General features: G+C 40.7%; 1 protein-coding gene across 1 annotated transcript in view; it reads right to left on the bottom strand.

Moving 5' to 3' along the window:
• The window catches only part of PRKDC (protein kinase, DNA-activated, catalytic subunit), a 2,064,551-nt gene that overhangs the window by 1,797,957 nt on the left and 245,724 nt on the right, over positions 1-20,870 (bottom strand). The window contains 1 exon segment of the mRNA XM_053715028.1: positions 8,786-8,935. Within this exon segment, the coding sequence (XP_053571003.1) occupies positions 8,786-8,935 (150 nt within the window).

The raw sequence follows: 20,870 nt of genomic DNA on the forward strand, positions 1-20,870 counted from the left end.
CCTCAGAGCATTGAATATCGCCCAGAGTTCCAGAATATTATTGGTACTTGATTCCTCTCGAGTCCACCTGCCTTGTGCCTTTCTGGCACCCCAAACAGCTCCCCATCCAGATCGACTTGTGTCCGTGGTCACAATCTCCCAGGATGGTCTCAGGAAGGATGTCCCCTGGGACAGTTGTCCCAGATGGATCCACCAAGAGAGGAATTCCCTCGTTCCGATGTCCAGAGATATCTGTTGGGAAAGATCTGAGTGATCGCCGTTCCATTGTCTCAACATGCACAACTGAAAAAGGCTGAGATGAAACCTGGCGTATGGAATGACATCTATGCTGGATACCATAAGCCCAATCACCTCCATACACCTGGCCACAGATGTCCTTGAAGAGGTCTGAAGGCTAAGACAGCTGAACGTAATCTTGCAACGTCTCTGATCTGTTAAGAATATCTTCATGAATAAGGAATCTATTATCGTACCCAGGAATTCCACCCTGTTGCTGGGAATCAGAGAACTTTTTCCTTCGTTTAATCTTTCATCCGTGGGATCGAAGGAGAAGAACCCTTGAGTGTTCCTCCGCGAGACTGCAGGACGGAGATCGTCCAGATAAGGAGCCACTGCAATACCTTTTGCTCTCGCCACCGCGAGCAGTGCTCCCAGAACCTTCATAAAGACTCTGGGGGCAGTCGCGAGAAGTGTTTATCCAGAAATGAAAATCTTAGGAACCTGAAGTGATCCCTGTGTATTGGAATGTGAAGGTAGGCATCCTTCAAGTCTGTTGTCGTCATAAATTGCCGCTCTTGAACTAGGGGCAGAATCGACCTGATCATCTCCATTTTGAACGATGGGACTGAAAGAAACCTGTTTAGACACTTTAGGTCCAGAATTGGGCGAAACGTGCCCTCCTTCTTTGGGACCACGAAAAGGTTTGAATAATACCCCATACCTCTTTCTGCTAGAGGAACTGGGACGATGACTCTGTGAAAGGAGAGATCCCTCACGCATCCTAAGAAGGCGTCTCTCTTCACTGGATTTGATGATAGGTTTGACAGGAGGAATCTGCCTCTGGGCAGATGAGTCTTGAATCCTATCCTGTAACCCTGAACTATAAGCTCCAGAACCCAAGGGTCCTGAACGAGATAGTCTGCCCCCTACGTGATCCAGAAATGGATTGGGGGCCGCCCCTTTATGCCGATTTTGTCTCGGCTGGCTTCTTGCTCTGTTGGTCTATTTGTTCCAAGAGTGAGCTGATTTTCCATGATTCCTTTGGACTGCTCTGTTTTTGCGGCAGGCTGCTTGCGTTGAGACTTGTCCGAAGGAAAGGGACGAAAAGTAGACCCCTTAGGCTTATTCTTCTTATTCTGCGGTAGGAAAGCACCCTTGCCATCCGTGACCGTGGACATGATAGAGTCCAGGCCTGGACCAAAAAGAACCTTCCTTTTAAACTGGAGGGAAAGTAATCTAGACTTGGAAGTCATGTCCGCGGACCATGACTTTAGCCACAGAGCCCTACGAACTAGAACAGAAAAACCTGACGTCTTGGCATTTAGGCGAATAATCTGCATGTTTGCATCACAGATGAACAAATGAGCTACTCTTAAGGCCTTAATTCGTTACTGTATCTCCTCGAGGGGAGTCTCCACCTCAACCATAGCAGACAGAGCGTCGCACCAATAGGTAGACGCTCCAGCCACCGCAGAGATTGCCGCTGCTGGTTGAAAAAAGTAAATTTATGTTTACCTGATAAATTAATTTCTTCTACGGTATGACGAGCACACGGATTTCATCCTTATTGTGGGATTTATCCTCCTGCTAACAGGAAGTGGCAAAAAGCACCACAGCAGAGCTGTATATATAGCTCCTCCCTTCTCTCCACCACCAGTCATTCGACCAAAGGTTAGGAAGAGAAAGGAAAAGCTAAAGGTGCAGAGGTGACTGAAGTTTATAAAAAATAAATATAATCTAAACCTGTCTTAAAAATGACAGGGTGGACCGTGGACTCGTCATATCGTAGAAGAAATTAATTTATCAGGTAAGCATAAATTTACTTTTCTTCTATAAGATATGACGAGTCCACGGATGAAAGGGAGGGACAAGACAGGAACCTAAAAAGAAGCCACCACTGCTTGAAGAACCTTTCTCCCAAAACCAGCCTCAGAAGAAGCAAAAGTATCAAATTTGGAAAATTTGGAAAAAGTGTGAAGAGACGACCAAGTTGCAGCCTTGCAAATCTGTTCAACAGATGCATCATTTTTAAATGCCCATGAGGAATCCACAGCCCTAGTAGAATGAGCCGTAATTCTTTCAGGAGGCTGCTGTCCAGCAGTCTCATATGCCAGACGGATGATATTCTTCAGCCAAAAAGAAAGAGAGGTAGCAGTAGCTTTCTGACCCCTACGCTTTCCAGAAAAAACAATGAATAATGAAGATGATTGACGGAAATCCTTAGTCGCCTGCAAATAAAACTTCAGGGCACGGACCACGTCCAGGTTATGCAACATACGCTCCTTCTTAGAAGAAGGGTTAGGACACAATGAAGGAACAACGATTTCCTGATTAATATTCTTATTAGAAACAACCTTAGGAAGAAAACCAGGTTTGGTACGTAAAGCCACCTTATCAGAATGGAAGATAAGATAAGGTGAATCACATTGTAATGCTGAAAGCTCAGAAACTCTACGAGCAGAAGAAATAGCAACCAAAAACAAAACTTTCCAAGATAACAACTTAATATCTATGGAATGCATAGGTTTAAACAGAACCCCTTGAAGAACATTAAGAACTAAATTCAAACTCCAGGGTGGAGCAATTGGTTTAAACACAGGCTTAATTCTGATTAGAGCCTGACAAAAAGACTGAACGTCTGGAACATCTGACAAACGTTTGTGTAGCAAAATTGACAAAGCAGAAATTTGTCCCTTTAACAAACTCGCTGATAATCCTTTCTCCAATCCTTCTTGGAGAAAGGACAGAATCCTGGGAATCCTAATTTTACTCCATGAGTAGCCCTTGGATTCACACCAAAAAAAGATATTTATGCCATATCTTATGATAGATCTTTCTAGTGACAGGCTTACGTGCCTGAATCAAAGTATCAATGACCGTATCAGAGAATCCCCGCTTAGATAAAATTAAGTGTTCAATCTCCAAGCAGTCAGCTGCAGAGAAATTAGATTTGGATGTTGGAAAGGACCTTGAATGAGAAGGTCCTGTCTCACTGGACGTTTCCACGGAGGCAGAGAGGGCATGTCCACTAGATCTGCATACCAAGTCCTGCGTGGCCACGCAGGCGCGATTAGAATTACTGAAACTCTCTCCTGTGTGATCCGAGCAATCACCCGGGGAAGGAGAGGAAACGGTGGAAACACATAAGCTAGGTTGAACGACCAAGGCACTGCCAAGGCATCTATTAGTTCGGCCTGAGGATCCCTCAACCTGGATCCGTATCTTGGAAACTTGGCATTCTGTCGAGACGCCATCAGATCCAATTCTGGTCTGCCCCATCGGAGAATCAGTGAGGCAAATACCTCCGGATGGAGTTCCCACTTCCCCGGATAAAATGCCTGTCGGCTTAAAAAGTCCGCTTTCCAGTTGTCCACTCCTGGGATGTAGATTGCCGACAGATAACAAGAGTGAGCCTCTGCCCATCAAACTATCTTGGATACTTCTGTCATCGCTAAGGAACTCCTCGTTCCTCCCTGATGATTGATGTAAGCCACAGTCGTGATGTTGTCCGACTGGAATCTGATGAATTTGGCCGAAGCCAACTGAGGCCACTCCTGAAGCGCATTGAATATTGCTCTCAATTCCAGAATATTGATTGGAAGTAGAGACTCCAACTGAGTCCATACACCCTGAGCCTTCAGGGAAATCCAGACTGCACCCCAGCCTAGTAGACAGGCGTCCGTTGTCACTATCACCCACGAGGGTCTGCGGAAACACGTCCCTTGGGACTGCAGAGTAAAAGAATTAGACGCGGTTGAGGAACTCGGCGTCGCTTGTGTGGGCGTTAAAGGTTGTGACACTTGGGGAGAATTAGATGGCATATTCTGATTCTCTTCAGACTGAGAATCATCCTTAGGCACACTTTCTTTACCTAAAATATGCTTTTTTACATTGTAAGGCCTTTTCAGTACAAGAGGTACACAAAGTAAGAGGGGGTTCCACAATGGCTTCTAAACACATAGAACAAGGAATTTCCTCAAGTTCAGACATGTTAAACAGACTAACAATGGCCACAATAGTCGTTAATCACCTTATTTACTGATTAAAAAAAAAAATTTGAAAAAAAAAAAGGAATGTGCCTTTAAGAAATAAAAGCGCACCAATTTTTCTGAACTGTCCTAAAAACAATTTTTATCATTAAAAAATTATCTAAAATTTTGCCAAAAATTATTGCACCCTATAAGCAAAGGTTAAATCACCCTTTAAAGAGACATTTTAATTTGAAAATAGACTTTAAAAATGAAAACAGCCACTGCATTTCTGTGGCGCCTACCTGCCCTCAGGGTACTCAGAATTGACTTGACAACGATCCAGTGGAAAACAACTTTAGGCCCCACCGGAGCTAAAAAATATATAATATATATGTGGAGTGTACCCTGCGCTACTCACTTCTTTTTGTATTTGAATCACTACATCACTACTAAGGAAATACTGGGTATAATACGTTCTTCACATATGAACTTTTGGATATATTTGTACACTATCTTTTCTTATTTTTAATTTTTAAATTTTTCATTTTTTCATTCAATTTTTTTCCATTTTTTTTCAAGATTTGCTAAAGATTTCACATTGTCTTCACGTTCTGTTTCACGATTGAGTTTGGACACAATTATTTCATCATCAACTTGGATGGACATATATTGACATTATAATTTACTATATGGACAACTCATTTTAGGAAAACCACATCGGTACCATTTTTGGTATTGCAGATTATTATCTATCTGTGTTCTATGTATCTTTTATCCCATTTTTATTTGTATTTTTATTTTCTACATGGATCCATGTTAGTATTTGTATGTTATCATGTAATAAATAATTAATACTTTTACATGCTATTTTAATCTTAATTTTAAATTATAATTTTCAAATTTATCATCACACCCACCTCAGCCTTTGTTGGCGCTCCCCTCGACATTCTAACTTCCCACCGGAGCTAAAGCCTGCTGCCTTCTAGTGAGAGAAAACTGCGCGTCTGAGCGAGCGAAATAGGCCCCGTCCATCATGGACGTCGCATCAAAGTCTGCCTAACCACATGGGAAGCGGTTTGAAATAAGCCATGTGGTCCCTTGTACTCACAAACATATTACATATAACTGCAGCCCTTCTGACCCCTTCTATATTAAATATATAAGTGTCCAAGCTGCCTCTCCCAGTGTCAAGTCCCAATATAGATATACAAAATCGTTATCAATATGCATAAAACAGGAATTTCAGTAACACCCTCAACCATATAGGTCTACTGCTTACCCCTTCCCTTACAGAGAAAAATGTCAGCCATTTCTGATATAACAAGTCTCCTCAGAAAATAAAAGACTGAACATACCTCAATACTGCTTGTAGCATGACACCGGTCTCCACACTGAAGATTTCTCTTGCACTACCTTCAGAACTCTGTGGGAACCAGAATGGATCTTAGTAACGTCTGCTAAGATCATCAACCTCATGGGAGAAAAAAGGATCTCTTCATTCCTCTTGGGAATCCAGACTGACAATTTCTCCCTGAGGAAAAATAGTACACACCGGTACTATTTTAAAACAAAAAATATCTTAATTGAAGAAACTAAAACTAACACCTCACTTTACCTCTTCCTATTACTAACACAGGCAAAGAGAATGACTGGGGGTGGAGGGAAGGGAGGAGCTTTATATACAGCTCTGCTGTGGTGCTCTCTGCCACTTCCTGTTAGCAGGAGGATAAATCCCACAAGTATGAAATCCGTGGACTCGTCATATCTTGTAGAAGAAACGAACCCCGTGAGTTGGAACATCTTCCTCAACATGGACTCTAATTTTTTATCCATAAGCTCCTTGAACAAAGAGCTATCTTTGAGCGGGATAGATGTTCGCTTAGCGAGCGTGGAGATAGCACCATCCACCTTAAGAACTGCCCCCACAGCTCAAGCTGTGAGTCCGGAACGGGGAACAGCTTTCTAAAAGAAGTAGAGGCGGAAAAGGACGAACCAAGTTTCTCCCATTCATTCTTAATAATATTATCCATTTTAATGGGGACTGGGAAAGTTTGAGGCACCACCCTGTCCTCGTAAACCCTATCTAGTTAAAGGATCGAAGGTTCCTCCGAAAGTTTCGGTTCAGGAACCTCCAACGTAGCAAGCACCTCTTTCACCAAAAAGCGCAAATGCTCCATCTTAAATTTAAAATCTGTCTCCTCCGCAGACGAAGGTCTAAAAGTCGCTGATTCCGACCCAGAAAAAACATCCTCCGAAGAGTCGGAGTCGTCTTCATCAGCGGATAATCTGTCAGAGACATCCAGCGGAGTAGATGACCCCTGGGACGGATAGCTATGTTTCACCTTTCGCTTGCGCTTAGCAGGGCGTGGTAAGGCATTGAAGGCCGCAGAAACCGCCGTCTGTAACTGATCAGCGAAATCTAGCGGCCAAAGGGCCCCTCGCGCAGGAGGATTAGTAGAGCCCTGGGGAGCTATATGTGCAATCGGAGATGAGTGTAGGGAACGCACCTCGCGTGACGGAGAACCCTCAAAGGTGGGTGGCTTAGTTGTACTAAATATCTTATTCTTTTTAGATATTGCAATTTTATCAAAGCATGTGGAACAAAGTTGAGCAGGAGGATCAACCAGAACCTCCTCACAATAGATACAGTTATTTGGTTTAATTAAAAAGGGAGTACCCTCTAACATATCAGAGTCCTCCGTAGCTTGCAGCTTTATTGTGGACTAGATAGAAATTATATGGCACCTTTATATCCCAAAGGCTGGGGCACTCATCACCTCCTAATTGACCAGGACCACAGAGAAACCGCTTTGTCTCACCCGGTCACATGGAGCGCCATGCAGGAACGCCCCTACACTAGAGAGAAAATGTGGTGTAAAAAAAAAAGTCCCTCGTCAAACTCTCACTAAGGAAACTGACTGTTCACACACTGACAGAGCCTCATCTCACACATGTCGCAGCATTAAACACAATAATAATATTATTATGCACAAATCCCCCGTGTTCAGTAACCCCCTTTCCAGGGGTATTATTCTTGATTCTATACAGATAAAAGGAGACCCTGTCTTCTTACGTTATCATATGTGTATAAATGAAACGATCTTACCAGAATCTATGCCATGGAACAGGAACACGGCCTTTCAAGTGCGACAGGGTAGTAGCCTCGCTCCTGACATGGACTTGAGAGCAGAAAAGCAGGCAGCGAAACTCGTCAACGCTGATTGCTTATGGAGCTGTTAATCTGAGTCAGGATGGGTTGGCAGAAAGACTCTCCCTGCATCTCCAGACTCTAACATTCATCCATGCTCTCAATGAGAGGCTGACAGGACTACTTAAAACTCCAGTCCCATTTCGAAGAGTACTACCCTCCATAAGAAACTACTCCAAATCTTCTGACACTTCTCTGCCAAACTCCTGTAACGAAAGGCAAAGAATGACTGGGGGATGAGGGGAGTGGGGGAGGTATTTAAGCCTTTGGCTGGGGTGTCTTTGCCTCCTCCTGATGGCAAGGTTCTTAATTCCCACAAGTAATGAATGAAGCAGTGGACTCTACTCCCATTAAGATGGATATATAACTTTGGCTGCTATTGTAAAGGACTTCCTTGAAAAATGATCACCTGTATCATCTGAATTGCACAACCTTCAAACATGGTCTAGCATATTCTTCTATTTGGTTTGTAGGCTAATATACACTATATCAGTGATGGCTAATCTTGGCATACCTGACGCTTCGGAACTACATTTCACATGATGCTCAAATAGAATACAGAGTGCCTAATAATCATGGGAAATTAAGTTTCAAAATATCTGGGGTGCCAAGTTTAGCCATCACTGCATTATATGCTCTGTGCAAGCCCCCATGCCATTCAGACAACTAAAAATTATGTTCTTTGATTTTGGACACTTTCTTAATCTATGTAATGTTATGAAGCAACCACTTTAACAAATGTCGGGAAGACCAGGGATGAGGTATATTCTCCCGTCCCTCCCCCACAACCCCCAGAAAGAGTAAACTGCCTCTGTGTAGGGAAATGACCATCACTGTCAGCACAGGGGAAGACATGAGGAGGACGACAATATTATCCTTTGATTATGTTAAAAACAGCAAGAACTGTGAATATTTTAAAACCACAAAGTCACACATCTGTATGCAATCCATTTCAGATAAGTATATGAGCAGTGAGCCAATCATGAGCGGCATATGTTTGTATCTGTTAGTTAGGTAGCTCATATTTGACTATGTACATATATTAGACACAATGAAAAGGGAATGTGATATAAATAAAATGCTGTAATTATAGTTTAAACTGCATTGTCCCTTTAAGATTTTGATGCAGTGGCTTAATTAAAAAGAATGCCCTGTCTGTAATACACTATTAAAGTGTAAATTAAATAAAAATGTTACGTTAAATGGTTGTTGTTTTTTATTGTGTCATATACACAAATTTGAAACTATAAGGTTTGTGTGTATAACAGAAAGAAAAAAACTAAACTTGCTGGATGAATTCCAAAATAAACTCAACAAAAGGTTTAATTGAGCCTTCATCCTACAGAATTACAGCTACAGGCTATAAAATACAATTATGGATGCATACCTCAAGACTAGCATCTTGTTTCTGGAGTGACAGGTCCAATTTGTCAACGATCTTCAGAACAGATTTGATAAGCTCATCATAAAGCAATCTGTTCAGAGACTGTAAAGGTGGATTTACCGTTGAAAAGGTTTCATCTGAAAATATGGATTCCTATAAAAAATAAATACAAATAAATTAATTAAATCAATATATCAACACATATCAACACATAAATCTTCATATATGAAAACTAGGAGTGTAATTACATCTGCTGGCTGTGTTTACTTAGGTTTGTTCATAGCCTAGACATCAGTATAGAAACTTTCAGTGTAAGTTGGGATTCCACAGGCTAAATCAGCTAGTTCAAATGCCGAAATAAGGGTAAACAAGCTACTTGTAAACAATTTAATACTATGCAGCAGGTAAAATGGATCATTGGGAACAATTTAAAGGGGAGAAAACCTTTGGGTAAAACAATTTTACAATACACTGTCTCTAAGTTTCTACAGGACTAGATCATCAAAATGCTAAGGTTTCAGTCCATTAACTTACAATCATAATAATTATTAACTATACATACACATGATATTCTTCTAGGTTTAAAATTAAGATTTTAAATAAGGCAAGGGAGCTCTAATTTCTAAAGAAAAGAAAATATTTATAGCCAATACATTAATACTAGACTTCTCAGAGAAAAAAACTAAGCAAGCAAATTTCAAATTTCAAGTATTTCAGTTTATTTATATCCTTCCGGAGATATTGCCTCCAGAATTGTACTCTATACTTAAAGAGATATGAAACCCAAAAATGTTCTTTCATGATTCAGATAGAGGATGCAATTTCAATTTACTTCTATTATTAATTTTTCTTTGTTCTCTTGGTATCCTTTCTTGAAAAGCAGGAACGAATGCTAAGGAGCTGGCCAATTTCTGAAGCACTATATGGAAGCAGTAAAACAAGAATGTTATCTATTTGCAAGAGTTCTAGATGGCAGGTAGTGCTCTAGATACCTACCTAGGTGTCTCCTCAACAAAGAATTCCCTATGAACTAAGAAAATTTGATAAAAGAAGTAAAATGGAAACTTTTTTAAAATGGTATGCCCTATATGAATCACAAATTATTATTTTTTTTGTTTCATATCCCTTTAAGTTGATACAAAACAAATGATTTGTAAGAAAACATAATTTATGCTTAACAGATAAATTCCTTTCCTTCCGGATAGGGAGAGTCCACGGCTTCATTCCTTACTGTTGGAAAATACAACACCTGGCCACCAGGAGAAGACACCCCAGCCAAAGGCTTAAATATCCCTCCCACTTCCTCATTAGCCCAGTCATTCTGCCGAGGGAACAAGGAAAAGTAGGAGAAACATTAGGGTATAAAATAAATAATGGGGGGGCGGAGCCAGCGCTCAACTGAGATGGCTGCACTTTTGTGAGCTCCGTGCTTCCTTAGAAGCAAAACGTTAATAAAAAACTCTTGTGACAGCATGGATTGACTGGCTCTACCTGCCTGCATGGATTAACAGGGTGGCAGTAAATATCTATGGACTCTAAGTGACCGACACTGGGGCTTAGTGGAGTGGTGTTTATAGCTGCAGCGGAGCAAGCCACGTGGGAGATCGAAAACTACGAGATACAGCTCTGGTGGCATACCGCAGCTGCCAGACACGGAGGATATCTGTGAAAGCAAACCGGAGTACAACAGTCGCCTGGCATTGTGCGGGTAAGATCTTTTCTTTGCACAAGCGCTGTGTATATGTGGCGATCCTACGTAGGCCCATAAACTGTCGTGGGGGATTAACACAGAAGGCTGCAGTTTATATAAGAAGCGGAGCTGTGAAGAGCACAACTTGGGGTCTGACTAGGCTTATACCAATGCCGATGGCAAGATCCACATAAAATATTCTCTTGTTACGTTGTGTGCATTACTTTTTAATACACGGGGGAGGAGGTAAGGCGGGAGAGCGCCATTAAAGCTATTTGGAAGCAAATACTGCTGAAGAGGGGCTTATAACTACTTATATATAAATTAATTTGGAAGATTTAAAGAGACAGCTGCCTGCAGCGAGAACATAAAAACCTTTCTTTCATGTAATTAGCAAGAGTCCATGAGCTAGTGACGTATGGGATATACATTCCTACCAGGAGGGGCAAAGTTTCCCAAACCTCAAAATGCCTATAAATACACCCCTCACCACATCCACAATTCAGTTTTTACAAACTTTGCCTCCGATGGAGGTGGTGAAGTAAGTTTGTGCTAGATTCTACGTTGATATGCGCTCCGCAGCAAGTTGGAGCCCGGTTTTCCTCTCAGCGTGCAGTGAATGTCAGAGGGATGTGAGGAGAGTATTGCCTATTTGAATGCAGTGATCTCCTTCTACGGGGTCTATTTCATAGGTTCTCTGTTATCGGTCGTAGAGATTCATCTCTTACCTCCCTTTTCAGATCGACGATATACTCTTATATATACCATTACCTCTGCTGATTCTCGTTTCAGTACTGGTTTGGCTTTCTACAAACATGTAGATGAGTGTCCTGGGGTAAGTAAATCTTATTTTCTGTGACACTCTAAGCTATGGTTGGGCACTTTGTTTATAAAGTTCTAAATATATGTATTCAAACATTTATTTGCCTTGACTCAGAATGTTCAACTTTCCTTATTTTTCAGACAGTCAGTTTCATATTTGGGATAATGCATTTTGAATTAATCATTTTTTTCTTACCTTCAAAAATTTGACTCTTTTTTCCCTGTGGGCTGTTAGGCTCGCGGGGGCTGAAAATGCTTCATTTTATTGCGTCATTCTTGGCGCTGACTTTTTTGGCGCAAAAATTCTTCCGTTTCCGGCGTCATACGTGTCGCCGGAAGTTGCGTCATTTTTTTGACCTTATTTTGCGCCAAAGATGTCGGCGTTCCGGATGTGGCGTCATTTTTGGCGCCAAAAGCATTTAGGCGCCAAATAATGTGGGCGTCTGATTTGGCGCTAAAAAATATGGGCGTCGCTTTTGTCTCCACATTATTTTAGTCTCATTTTTTATTGCTTCTGGTTGCTAGAAGCTTGTTCTTTGGCATTTTTTCCCATTCCTGAAACTGTCATTTAAGGAATTTGATCAATTTTGCTTTATATGTTGTTTTTTCTCTTACATATTGCAAGATGTCTCACGTTGCATCTGAGTCAGAAGATACTACAGGAAAATCGCTGTCTAGTGCTGGATCTACCAAAGCTAAGTGTATCTGCTGTAAACTTTTGGTAGCTATTCCTCCAGCTGTTGTTTGTATTGATTGTCATGACAAACTTGTTAATGCAGATAATATTTCCTTTAGTAAAGTACCATTGCCTGTTGCAGTTCCTTCAACATCTAAGGTGCAGAATGTTCCTGATAACATAAGAGATTTTGTTTCTGAATCCATAAAGAAGGCTATGTCTGTTATTTCTCCTTCTAGTAAACGTAAAAAATCTTTTAAAACTTCTCTCCCTACAGATGAATTTTTAAATGAACATCATCATTCTGATTCTGATGACTCTTCTGGTTCAGAGGATTCTGTCTCAGAGGTTGATGCTGATATATCTTCATATTTATTTAAAATGGAATTTATTCGTTCTTTACTTAAAGAAGTTCTAATTGCTTTAGAAATAGAGGATTCTGGTCCTCTTGATACTAATTCTAAACGTTTGGATAAGGTATTTAAATCTCCTGTGGTTATTCCCGAAGTTTTTCCTGTTCCTAATGCTATTTCTGCAGTAATTTCCAAAGAATGGGATAAATTGGGTAATTCATTTACTCCATCTAAACGTTTTAAGCAATTATATCCTGTGCCGTCTGACAGATTAGAATTTTGGGACAAAATCCCTAAAGTTGATGGGGCTATTTCTACCCTTGCTAAACGTACTACTATTCCTACGTCAGATGGTACTTCGTTTAAGGATCCTTTAGATAGGAAAATTGAATCCTTTCTAAGAAAAGCTTATCTGTGTTCAGGTAATCTTCTTAGACCTGCTATATCTTTGGCTGATGTTGCTGCAGCTTCAACTTTTTGGTTGGAAACTTTAGCGCAACAAGTAACACATCATGATTCTCATGATATTATTATTCTTCTTCAGCATGCTAATTTTATCTGTGATGCCATCTTTGATATTATCAGAGTTGATGTCAGGTTTATGTCTCTAGCTATTTTAGCTAGAAGAGCTTTATGGCTTAAGACTTGGAATGCTGATATGGCTTCTAAATCAACTCTACTTTCCATTTCTTTCCAGGGTAACAAATTATTTGGTTCTCAGTTGGATTCTATTATTTCAACTGTTACTGGTGGGAAAGGAACTTTTTTACCACAGGATAAAAAATCTAAAGGTAAAAACAGGGCTAATAATCGTTTTCGTTCCTTTCGTTTCAACAAAGAACAAAAGTCTGATCCTTCATCCTCAGGAGCAGTTTCAGTTTGGAAACCATCTCCAATCTGGAATAAATCCAAGCCAGCCAGAAAGGCAAAGCCTGCTTCTAAGTCCACATGAAGGTGCGGCCCTCATTCCAGCTCAGCTGGTAGGGGGCAGGTTACGTTTTTTCAAAGAAATTTGGATCAATTCTGTTCACAATCTTTGGATTCAGAACATTGTTTCAGAAGGGTACAGAATTGGTTTCAAGATGAGACCTCCTGCAAAGAGATTTTTTCTTTCCCGTGTCCCAGTAAATCCAGTAAAAGCTCAAGCATTTCTGAATTGTGTTTCAGATCTAGAGTTGACTGGAGTAATTATGCCAGTTCCAGTTCAGGAACAGGGGATGGGGTTTTATTCAAATCTCTTCATTGTACCAAAAAAGGAGAATTCCTTCAGACCAGTTCTGGATCTAAAAATATTGAATCGTTATGTAAGGATACCAACGTTCAAGATGGTAACTGTAAGGACTATCTTGCCTTTTGTTCAGCAAGGGAATTATATGTCCACAATAGATTTACAGGATGCATATCTGCATATTCCGATTCATCCAAATCATTATCAGTTCCTGAGATTCTCTTTTCTGGACAAGCATTACCAGTTTGTGGCTCTGCCGTTTGGCCTAGCTACAGCTCCAAGAATTTTTACAAAGGTTCTCGGTGCCCTTCTGTCTGTAATCAGAGAACAGGGTATTGTGGTATTTCCTTATTTGGACGATATCTTGGTACTTGCTCAGTCTTTACATTTAGCAGAATTTCATACGAATCGACTTGTGTTGTTTCTTCAAGATCATGGTTGGAGGATCAATTTACCAAAAAGTTCATTGATTCCTCAGACAAGGGTAACCTTTCTGGGTTTCCAGATAGATTCAGTGTCCATGACTCTGTCTTTAACAGACAAGAGACGTCTAAAACTGATTGCAGCTTGTCGAAACCTTCAGTCACAATCATTCCCTTCGGTAGCCTTATGCATGGAAATTCTAGGTCTTATGACTGCTGCATCGGACGCGATCCCCTTTGCTCGTTTTCACATGCGACCTCTTCAGCTCTGTATGCTGAATCAATGGTGCAAGGATTACACAAAGATATCTCAATTAATATCTTTAAAACCGATTGTTCGACACTCTCTAACGTGGTGGACAGATCACCATCGTTTAATTCAGGGGGCTTCTTTTGTGCTTCCGACCTGGACTGTAATTTCAACAGATGCAAGTCTCACAGGTTGGGAAGCTGTGTGGGGATCTCTGACGGCACAAGGAGTTTGGGAATCTCAGGAGGTGAGATTACCGATCAATATTTTGGAACTCCGTGCAATTTTCAGAGCTCTTCAGTTTTGGCCTCTTCTGAAGAGAGAATCGTTCATTTGTTTTCAGACAGACAATGTCACAACTGTGGCATACATCAATCATCAAGGAGGGACTCACAGTCCTCTGGCTATGAAAGAAGTATCTCGAATTTTGGTTTGGGCGGAATCCAGCTCCTGTCTAATCTCTGCGGTTCATATCCCAGGTGTAGACAATTGGGAAGCGGATTATCTCAGTCGCCAAACGTTGCATCCGGGCGAATGGTCTCTTCACCCAGAGGTATTTCTTCAGATTGTTCAAATGTGGGAACTTCCAGAAATAGATTTGATGGCGTCCCATCTAAACAAGAAACTTCCCAGGTATCTGTCCAGATCCCGGGATCCTCAGGCGGAAGCAGTGGATGCATTATCACTTCCTTGGAAGTATCATCCTGCCTATATCTTTCCGCCTCTAGTTCTTCTTCCAAGAGTAATCTCCAAGATTCTGAAGGAATGCTCGTTTGTTCTGCTGGTAGCTCCGGCATGGCCTCACAGGTTTTGGTATGCGGATCTTGTCCGGATGGCCTCTTGCCAACCGTGGACTCTTCCGTTAAGACCAGACCTTCTGTCACAAGGTCCTTTTTTCCATCAGGATCTGAAATCCTTAAATTTAAAGGTATGGAGATTGAACGCTTGATTCTTGGTCAAAGAGGTTTCTCTGACTCTGTGATTAATACTATGTTACAGGCTCGTAAATCTGTATCTAGAGAGATATATTATAGAGTCTGGAAGACTTATATTTCTTGGTGTATTTCTCATCATTTTTCTTGGCATTCTTTTAGAATACCGAGAATTTTACAGTTTCTTCAGGATGGTTTAGATAAAGGTTTGTCCGCAAGTTCCTTGAAAGGACAAATCTCTGCTCTTTCTGTTCTTTTTCACAGAAAGATTGCTATTCTTCCTGATATTCATTGTTTTGTACAAGCTTTGGTTCGTATAAAACCTGTCATTAAGTCAATTTCTCCTCCTTGGAGTTTGAATTTGGTTCTGGGGGCTCTTCAAGCTCCTCCGTTTGAACCTATGCATTCATTGGACATTAAATTACTTTCTTGGAAAGTTTTGTTCCTTTTGGCCATCTCTTCTGCCAGAAGAGTTTCTGAATTATCTGCTCTTTCTTGTGAGTCTCCTTTTCTGATTTTTCATCAGGATAAGGCGGTGTTGCGAACTTCTTTTGAATTTTTACCTAAAGTTGTGAATTCCAACAACATTAGTAGAGAAATTGTGGTTCCTTCATTATGTCCTAATCCTAAGAATTCTAAGGAGAAATCGTTGCATTCTTTGGATGTTGTTAGAGCTTTGAAATATTATGTTGAAGCTACTAAATCTTTCCGAAAGACTTCTAGTCTATTTGTTATCTTTTCCGGTTCTAGAAAAGGCCAGAAAGCTTCTGCCATTTCTTTGGCATCTTGGTTGAAATCTTTAATTCATCTTGCCTATGTTGAGTCGGGTAAAACTCCGCCTCAGAGAATTACAGCTCATTCTACTAGGTCAGTTTCTACTTCCTGGGCGTTTAGGAATGAAGCTTCGGTTGATCAGATTTGCAAAGCAGCAACTTGGTCCTCTTTGCATACTTTTACTAAATTCTACCATTTTGATGTATTTTCTTCTTCTGAAGCAGTTTTTGGTAGAAAAGTACTTCAGGCAGCGGTTTCAGTTTGAATCTTCTGCTTTATTTTGGGTGTGGATTATTTTCAGCAGGAATTGGCTGTCTTTATTTTATCCCTCCCTCTCTAGTGACTCTTGTGTGGAAAGATCCACATCTTGGGTAATCATTATCCCATACGTCACTAGCTCATGGACTCTTGCTAATTACATGAAAGAAAACATAATTTATGAAAGAACTTACCTGATAAATTCATTTCTTTCATATTAGCAAGAGTCCATGAGGCCCGCCCTTTTTTTGTGGTGGTTATGATTTTGTATAAAGCACAATTATTCCAATTCCTTATTTTATATGCTTTCGCACTTTTTTATCACCCCACTTCTTGGCTATTCGTTAAACTGAATTGTGGGTGTGGTGAGGGGTGTATTTATAGGCATTTTGAGGTTTGGGAAACTTTGCCCCTCCTGGTAGGAATGTATATCCCATACGTCACTAGCTCATGGACTCTTGCTAATATGAAAGAAATGAATTTATCAGGTAAGTTCTTACATAAATTATGTTTTCTTTCCCTCTCCTGTAGCCTTCCCCTCTCCTAACAACTTGCACACTCCAACATTTACATCATAGTGTGGAAATCAAGGCGGGCTTTCTTTTATTTGCGACTTTTTAATACCTTACAAAGCAGCCATGTCGCCTAAAAAAGGGAATAAGCCGGATAAGACTGCTAAAAAACAAGGACCTACTCCCTCAGTAAACAATTTTTTTAAAGCATTGGAAAATCAGACGCCAGTGATTTCTAGAGCTGCAGAAAAAAGTCCTAGATCCCCATCATCATCTTCAGACTCAGAACCTGATGTCCCGAATCCAACTATCACTATTCCTAAAGCTCTTTTAGACTCCCTGCTATCTAAAAAAGATTTTACCTCCCTGGTTAGCCAGGTTAAACAGTGTATCCGGGAGGAAATCGCAGATATTAAAAAAGACATTGCAGACATGGGACAAAGAGTAGAGAAGCTGGAGGGACAAGCGGACCTCTCCTGTTCTAATCTTACTTTCTTTAGAGCTAAAACTGCTGAACATGATGTTGCCATAGCTCAAATGGAGAAAAAAATTGACAACCTGGAGAACAGGAGCCGTCGTAGCAATATTAGGATTAGGGGAGTCCCCGAAACCTATATACAAGGCCTCTTTACATTTCTACTGGATACAGGGGATGACGCTACTGTAGCTTTAGACCGGTTCCACAGAGCCCTGAGAACCAAACTCTTGGGGGACCAACCACCAAGAGACATAATCGTTAAGGTCACTAGTTTCCCCATGAAAGAAGAAATAATGAAGAAGGCGAGACAGAAACACCCGATCAAATTTAAAACAGATTCCTTGCAAATATTTGAAGATCTGACAGACAGAACCCTGTTGAAAAGGAGGGAACTTAGACCTCTAACGGTCAAACTGAGACACTTGAACATCCCATATAGATGGGGCCATCCGTTTCACCTCCAAATAATTTGGAAAGGCAAGAGGGTGACGTGCCATTCACACGAAGACATGGGACAGATCTGCAAGGAGCTGGACATAACCTTGCCTTCACCACAGGAAGAAGTGGGTCAAGTTGCCACTTCAGGAACCCTTCACCCACCACCGCTCCCTCAAAGGGGCGATTGGCAGGATGTTCCCTCAAGGAAATCTCGCAAACCTAAACCAGGGCCTTTGGACTCAAATACCAGGATGACAGTCCTGGGGGGATTTCTTCTGAAATATGTTGCAGTCTTTCCTTTTCCTGTGCACGGCATTGGAGCCGTGCATATGAAGAAACAACTCCAGTAACCACTTGAGGAGCAGCTAAGTATACGACGTGTAATTGTTGTATAATGGGACTGAAATTGTTGTCTTTGTTACTTATAATATAAGCTGTTTCCTTATGTTTTCAGGTACCTTCTTTGATATTACAGTAATAGAGCATACAATGTTGGACCTAGGCTACCTAGGGGGTAAGGCCTTAAATTAGGCCGCATATGCGAGTTATTGTCAGATCAATCCGAGGTACACTTTATAGATTTCCGCGGGACCACCTGGGAAAGCTCCATCTGGTCCTGTGGAAGCGATAATTCCATTTATTTGACACATGCAAGATAGTATTTTACATTATAAGATACATAAAATTGCCCACTGGGAGACTTTTTCTCCTGTTCTAGAGGATGTCATTCCTCTTTCACGCCGGTTACACCTGTTGTGTATATTTAATCTTTGTTAATGTTCTAGTATTATTGTTATTTTTATTTATTAACATGTTATGCTCAGGGATTGAATGCAGATATCGCAGTACATGTAAAACAGAGAAGGGTCTTATGACAATCACTTACTCACCTTATAGGTAAATATGGTTAGGATGCCTTTGTCAGAACAAAAAATCCAAATAATTACACAGAATGTTAAGGGTTTTAATTGTCCTAACAAGCTGAGTTTGGTCTTGCGGGATATGCGTAAGAGAGGGGGACATATATTATTGTTACAGGAAACGCATTTCAAGGGGCACTCAATCCCTAAATATTTTTCCTCACACTATCCCCAACACTAACATAGCACTAATGTAACTAAAAAAACAAATGGAGTAAGTCTCCTTATCCACAAATCTATCATATCTCGTTCAAACTCCTACAAATAGATAAAGATAAAGAGGGCAGATATCTAGGCGTAGTGGGCTTACTTTTCGGCAAACCTGTCACTATAGTTAATCTTTATGCCCCTAACACTAGCCAAGAGAAATTTATCTCTCGAGTTACCGCTAAGGTCAATGATATCCATAAGGGCCCTCTTACTGTTGCCGGAGACCTCAACATCCCACTAGACCCTAGTTTAGACAGCTCGAATCCCAATATTAAGACAAACCATAAAATGCTTTCATCTGTGTGGAGGGACATGAAGTCCATGACACTCCACGATGGCTGGAGATACCTCCATCCACACACAAAAGACTATACTTTTTTTTCTAATCCGCAAAAAAGTAATTCCAGGATTGATTATATATTAGTGGATCACTTGGCACTATCGTTAGTTAAAACCATCTATATAAAACATACGACATGGTCGGATCACTCAGCAGTGGAGTGTTCCATGATATGGCCCTCAATTCCAATTAAACCCTTTACTTGGAAGCTGGATGACTCATTGCTATCAGACACACAGATTTTAGACAAACTGAACAATCAATTAGATATGTATTTTTCCCTTAACAGCCTTCCGGAACTTAGCCCCACCATAATTTGGGAAGCCCATAAGGCTTTTATAAGGGGTGAGTTTATCAAGATTAAAGCCCACAGAAATAAGCAATCCTTAATGAATTACACTAAATTAGCGCAAGTCGTCTCAGAAGCAGACTACCTCTTAAAATTAAATCCTACTGACCAATCCCTGCTTGCAACATTAGAAGCGAAACGCAAGAATTTATCTCAGCATCTTCAAATAGAATCTCAACTACACCAACTGTATATAAAGCAGAAATATTATGGGGAGGGTAATAAATCGGGCAAACTGTTAGCTAGGGCATTAAAAAAACAGAGGCTGCAATCATACATACATTCACTGATCTCGCAACAAGGGACGCCAATAGAGGATACAAAAACCATAGGTAGATCCTTTCAAATATTTTATCATAAGCTATATAACCTTTTCCCTGGCAGACGGATTGAAACCCATAGGAAGTTATGTGATAATAATCTTCATAATTTGAAGCTCCCTAGGCTAAAATCTAGCGAAAGGGACTTTTTAAATTCCCCTATCAATAGTGAAGAAATATTGGAAGCTATAAAAAGCATGAAACCAGACAAGGCCCCGGGCCCAGATGGCCTCTCAAATAAATATTACAGAACCTTCAAGCTGCAGCTTATCCCACATCTTCTTGGCCTATTTAATTACATTTCTGACTCAAATTGCTTTCCGGACACGATGATGCAAGCACATATCTCGGTTATTCCCAAGGCAGGGAAACCCCCAAACTCCCCGGCAAATTTTAGACCCATATCCCTACTAAACGTAGACCTGAAATTATACGCCAAAATATTAGCTACCAGAATTAACAGATTCCTCCCAGATTTAATTCACCACAACCAAGTCGGCTTCGTTCCGCAATGCGAAGCTAGAGATAATATATGTAAAGTCCTTCACCTGATAGATTATGTAAAACCCCATCAGCGCTCCTATCTACGGACGCTGAAAAAGCATTCGATAGGTTGGACTGGACCTATCTTCAGGCGACCCTTCTAAAATTTGGCTTTCCCAATAAATTCATAAATAAAATTTTAGCCCTTTATTCCAACCCCACTGCCCAGATAAGAGTGAATGGAACATGAACTTAACATTTTGAAATCCGAAACGGATCACGCCAAGGCTGCCCTCTGTCCCGGTTATTATTTGTCATGTCTTTAGAACCCCTAGCAGAAAAAATTCGTACTAACCCTGAGATATTCGGTATTACAATTAGAGAGGAAACCTATAAGTTAGCAATGTTTGCTGACGATGTCTTGATGACATTGTCGGCGCCAGAACAATCCCTACCAGTAGTACAACGAGAATTGGAAGCCTTTGGAGAAGTCTCCAATTTTTTAATTAATAATAGTAAGTCGGAGTTACTCCCAATGAATTTATCTGCTAATGACATCCTGAGGCTGAACCAAAGACACCCATATAGAATCCAAACTCGTGCCCTAAAATACTTAGGGGTTTTCTTGTCATT

The sequence above is a fragment of the Bombina bombina genome, chromosome 5 (assembly GCF_027579735.1).
Source record: "Bombina bombina isolate aBomBom1 chromosome 5, aBomBom1.pri, whole genome shotgun sequence".
NCBI lineage: Eukaryota > Metazoa > Chordata > Amphibia > Anura > Bombinatoridae > Bombina > Bombina bombina.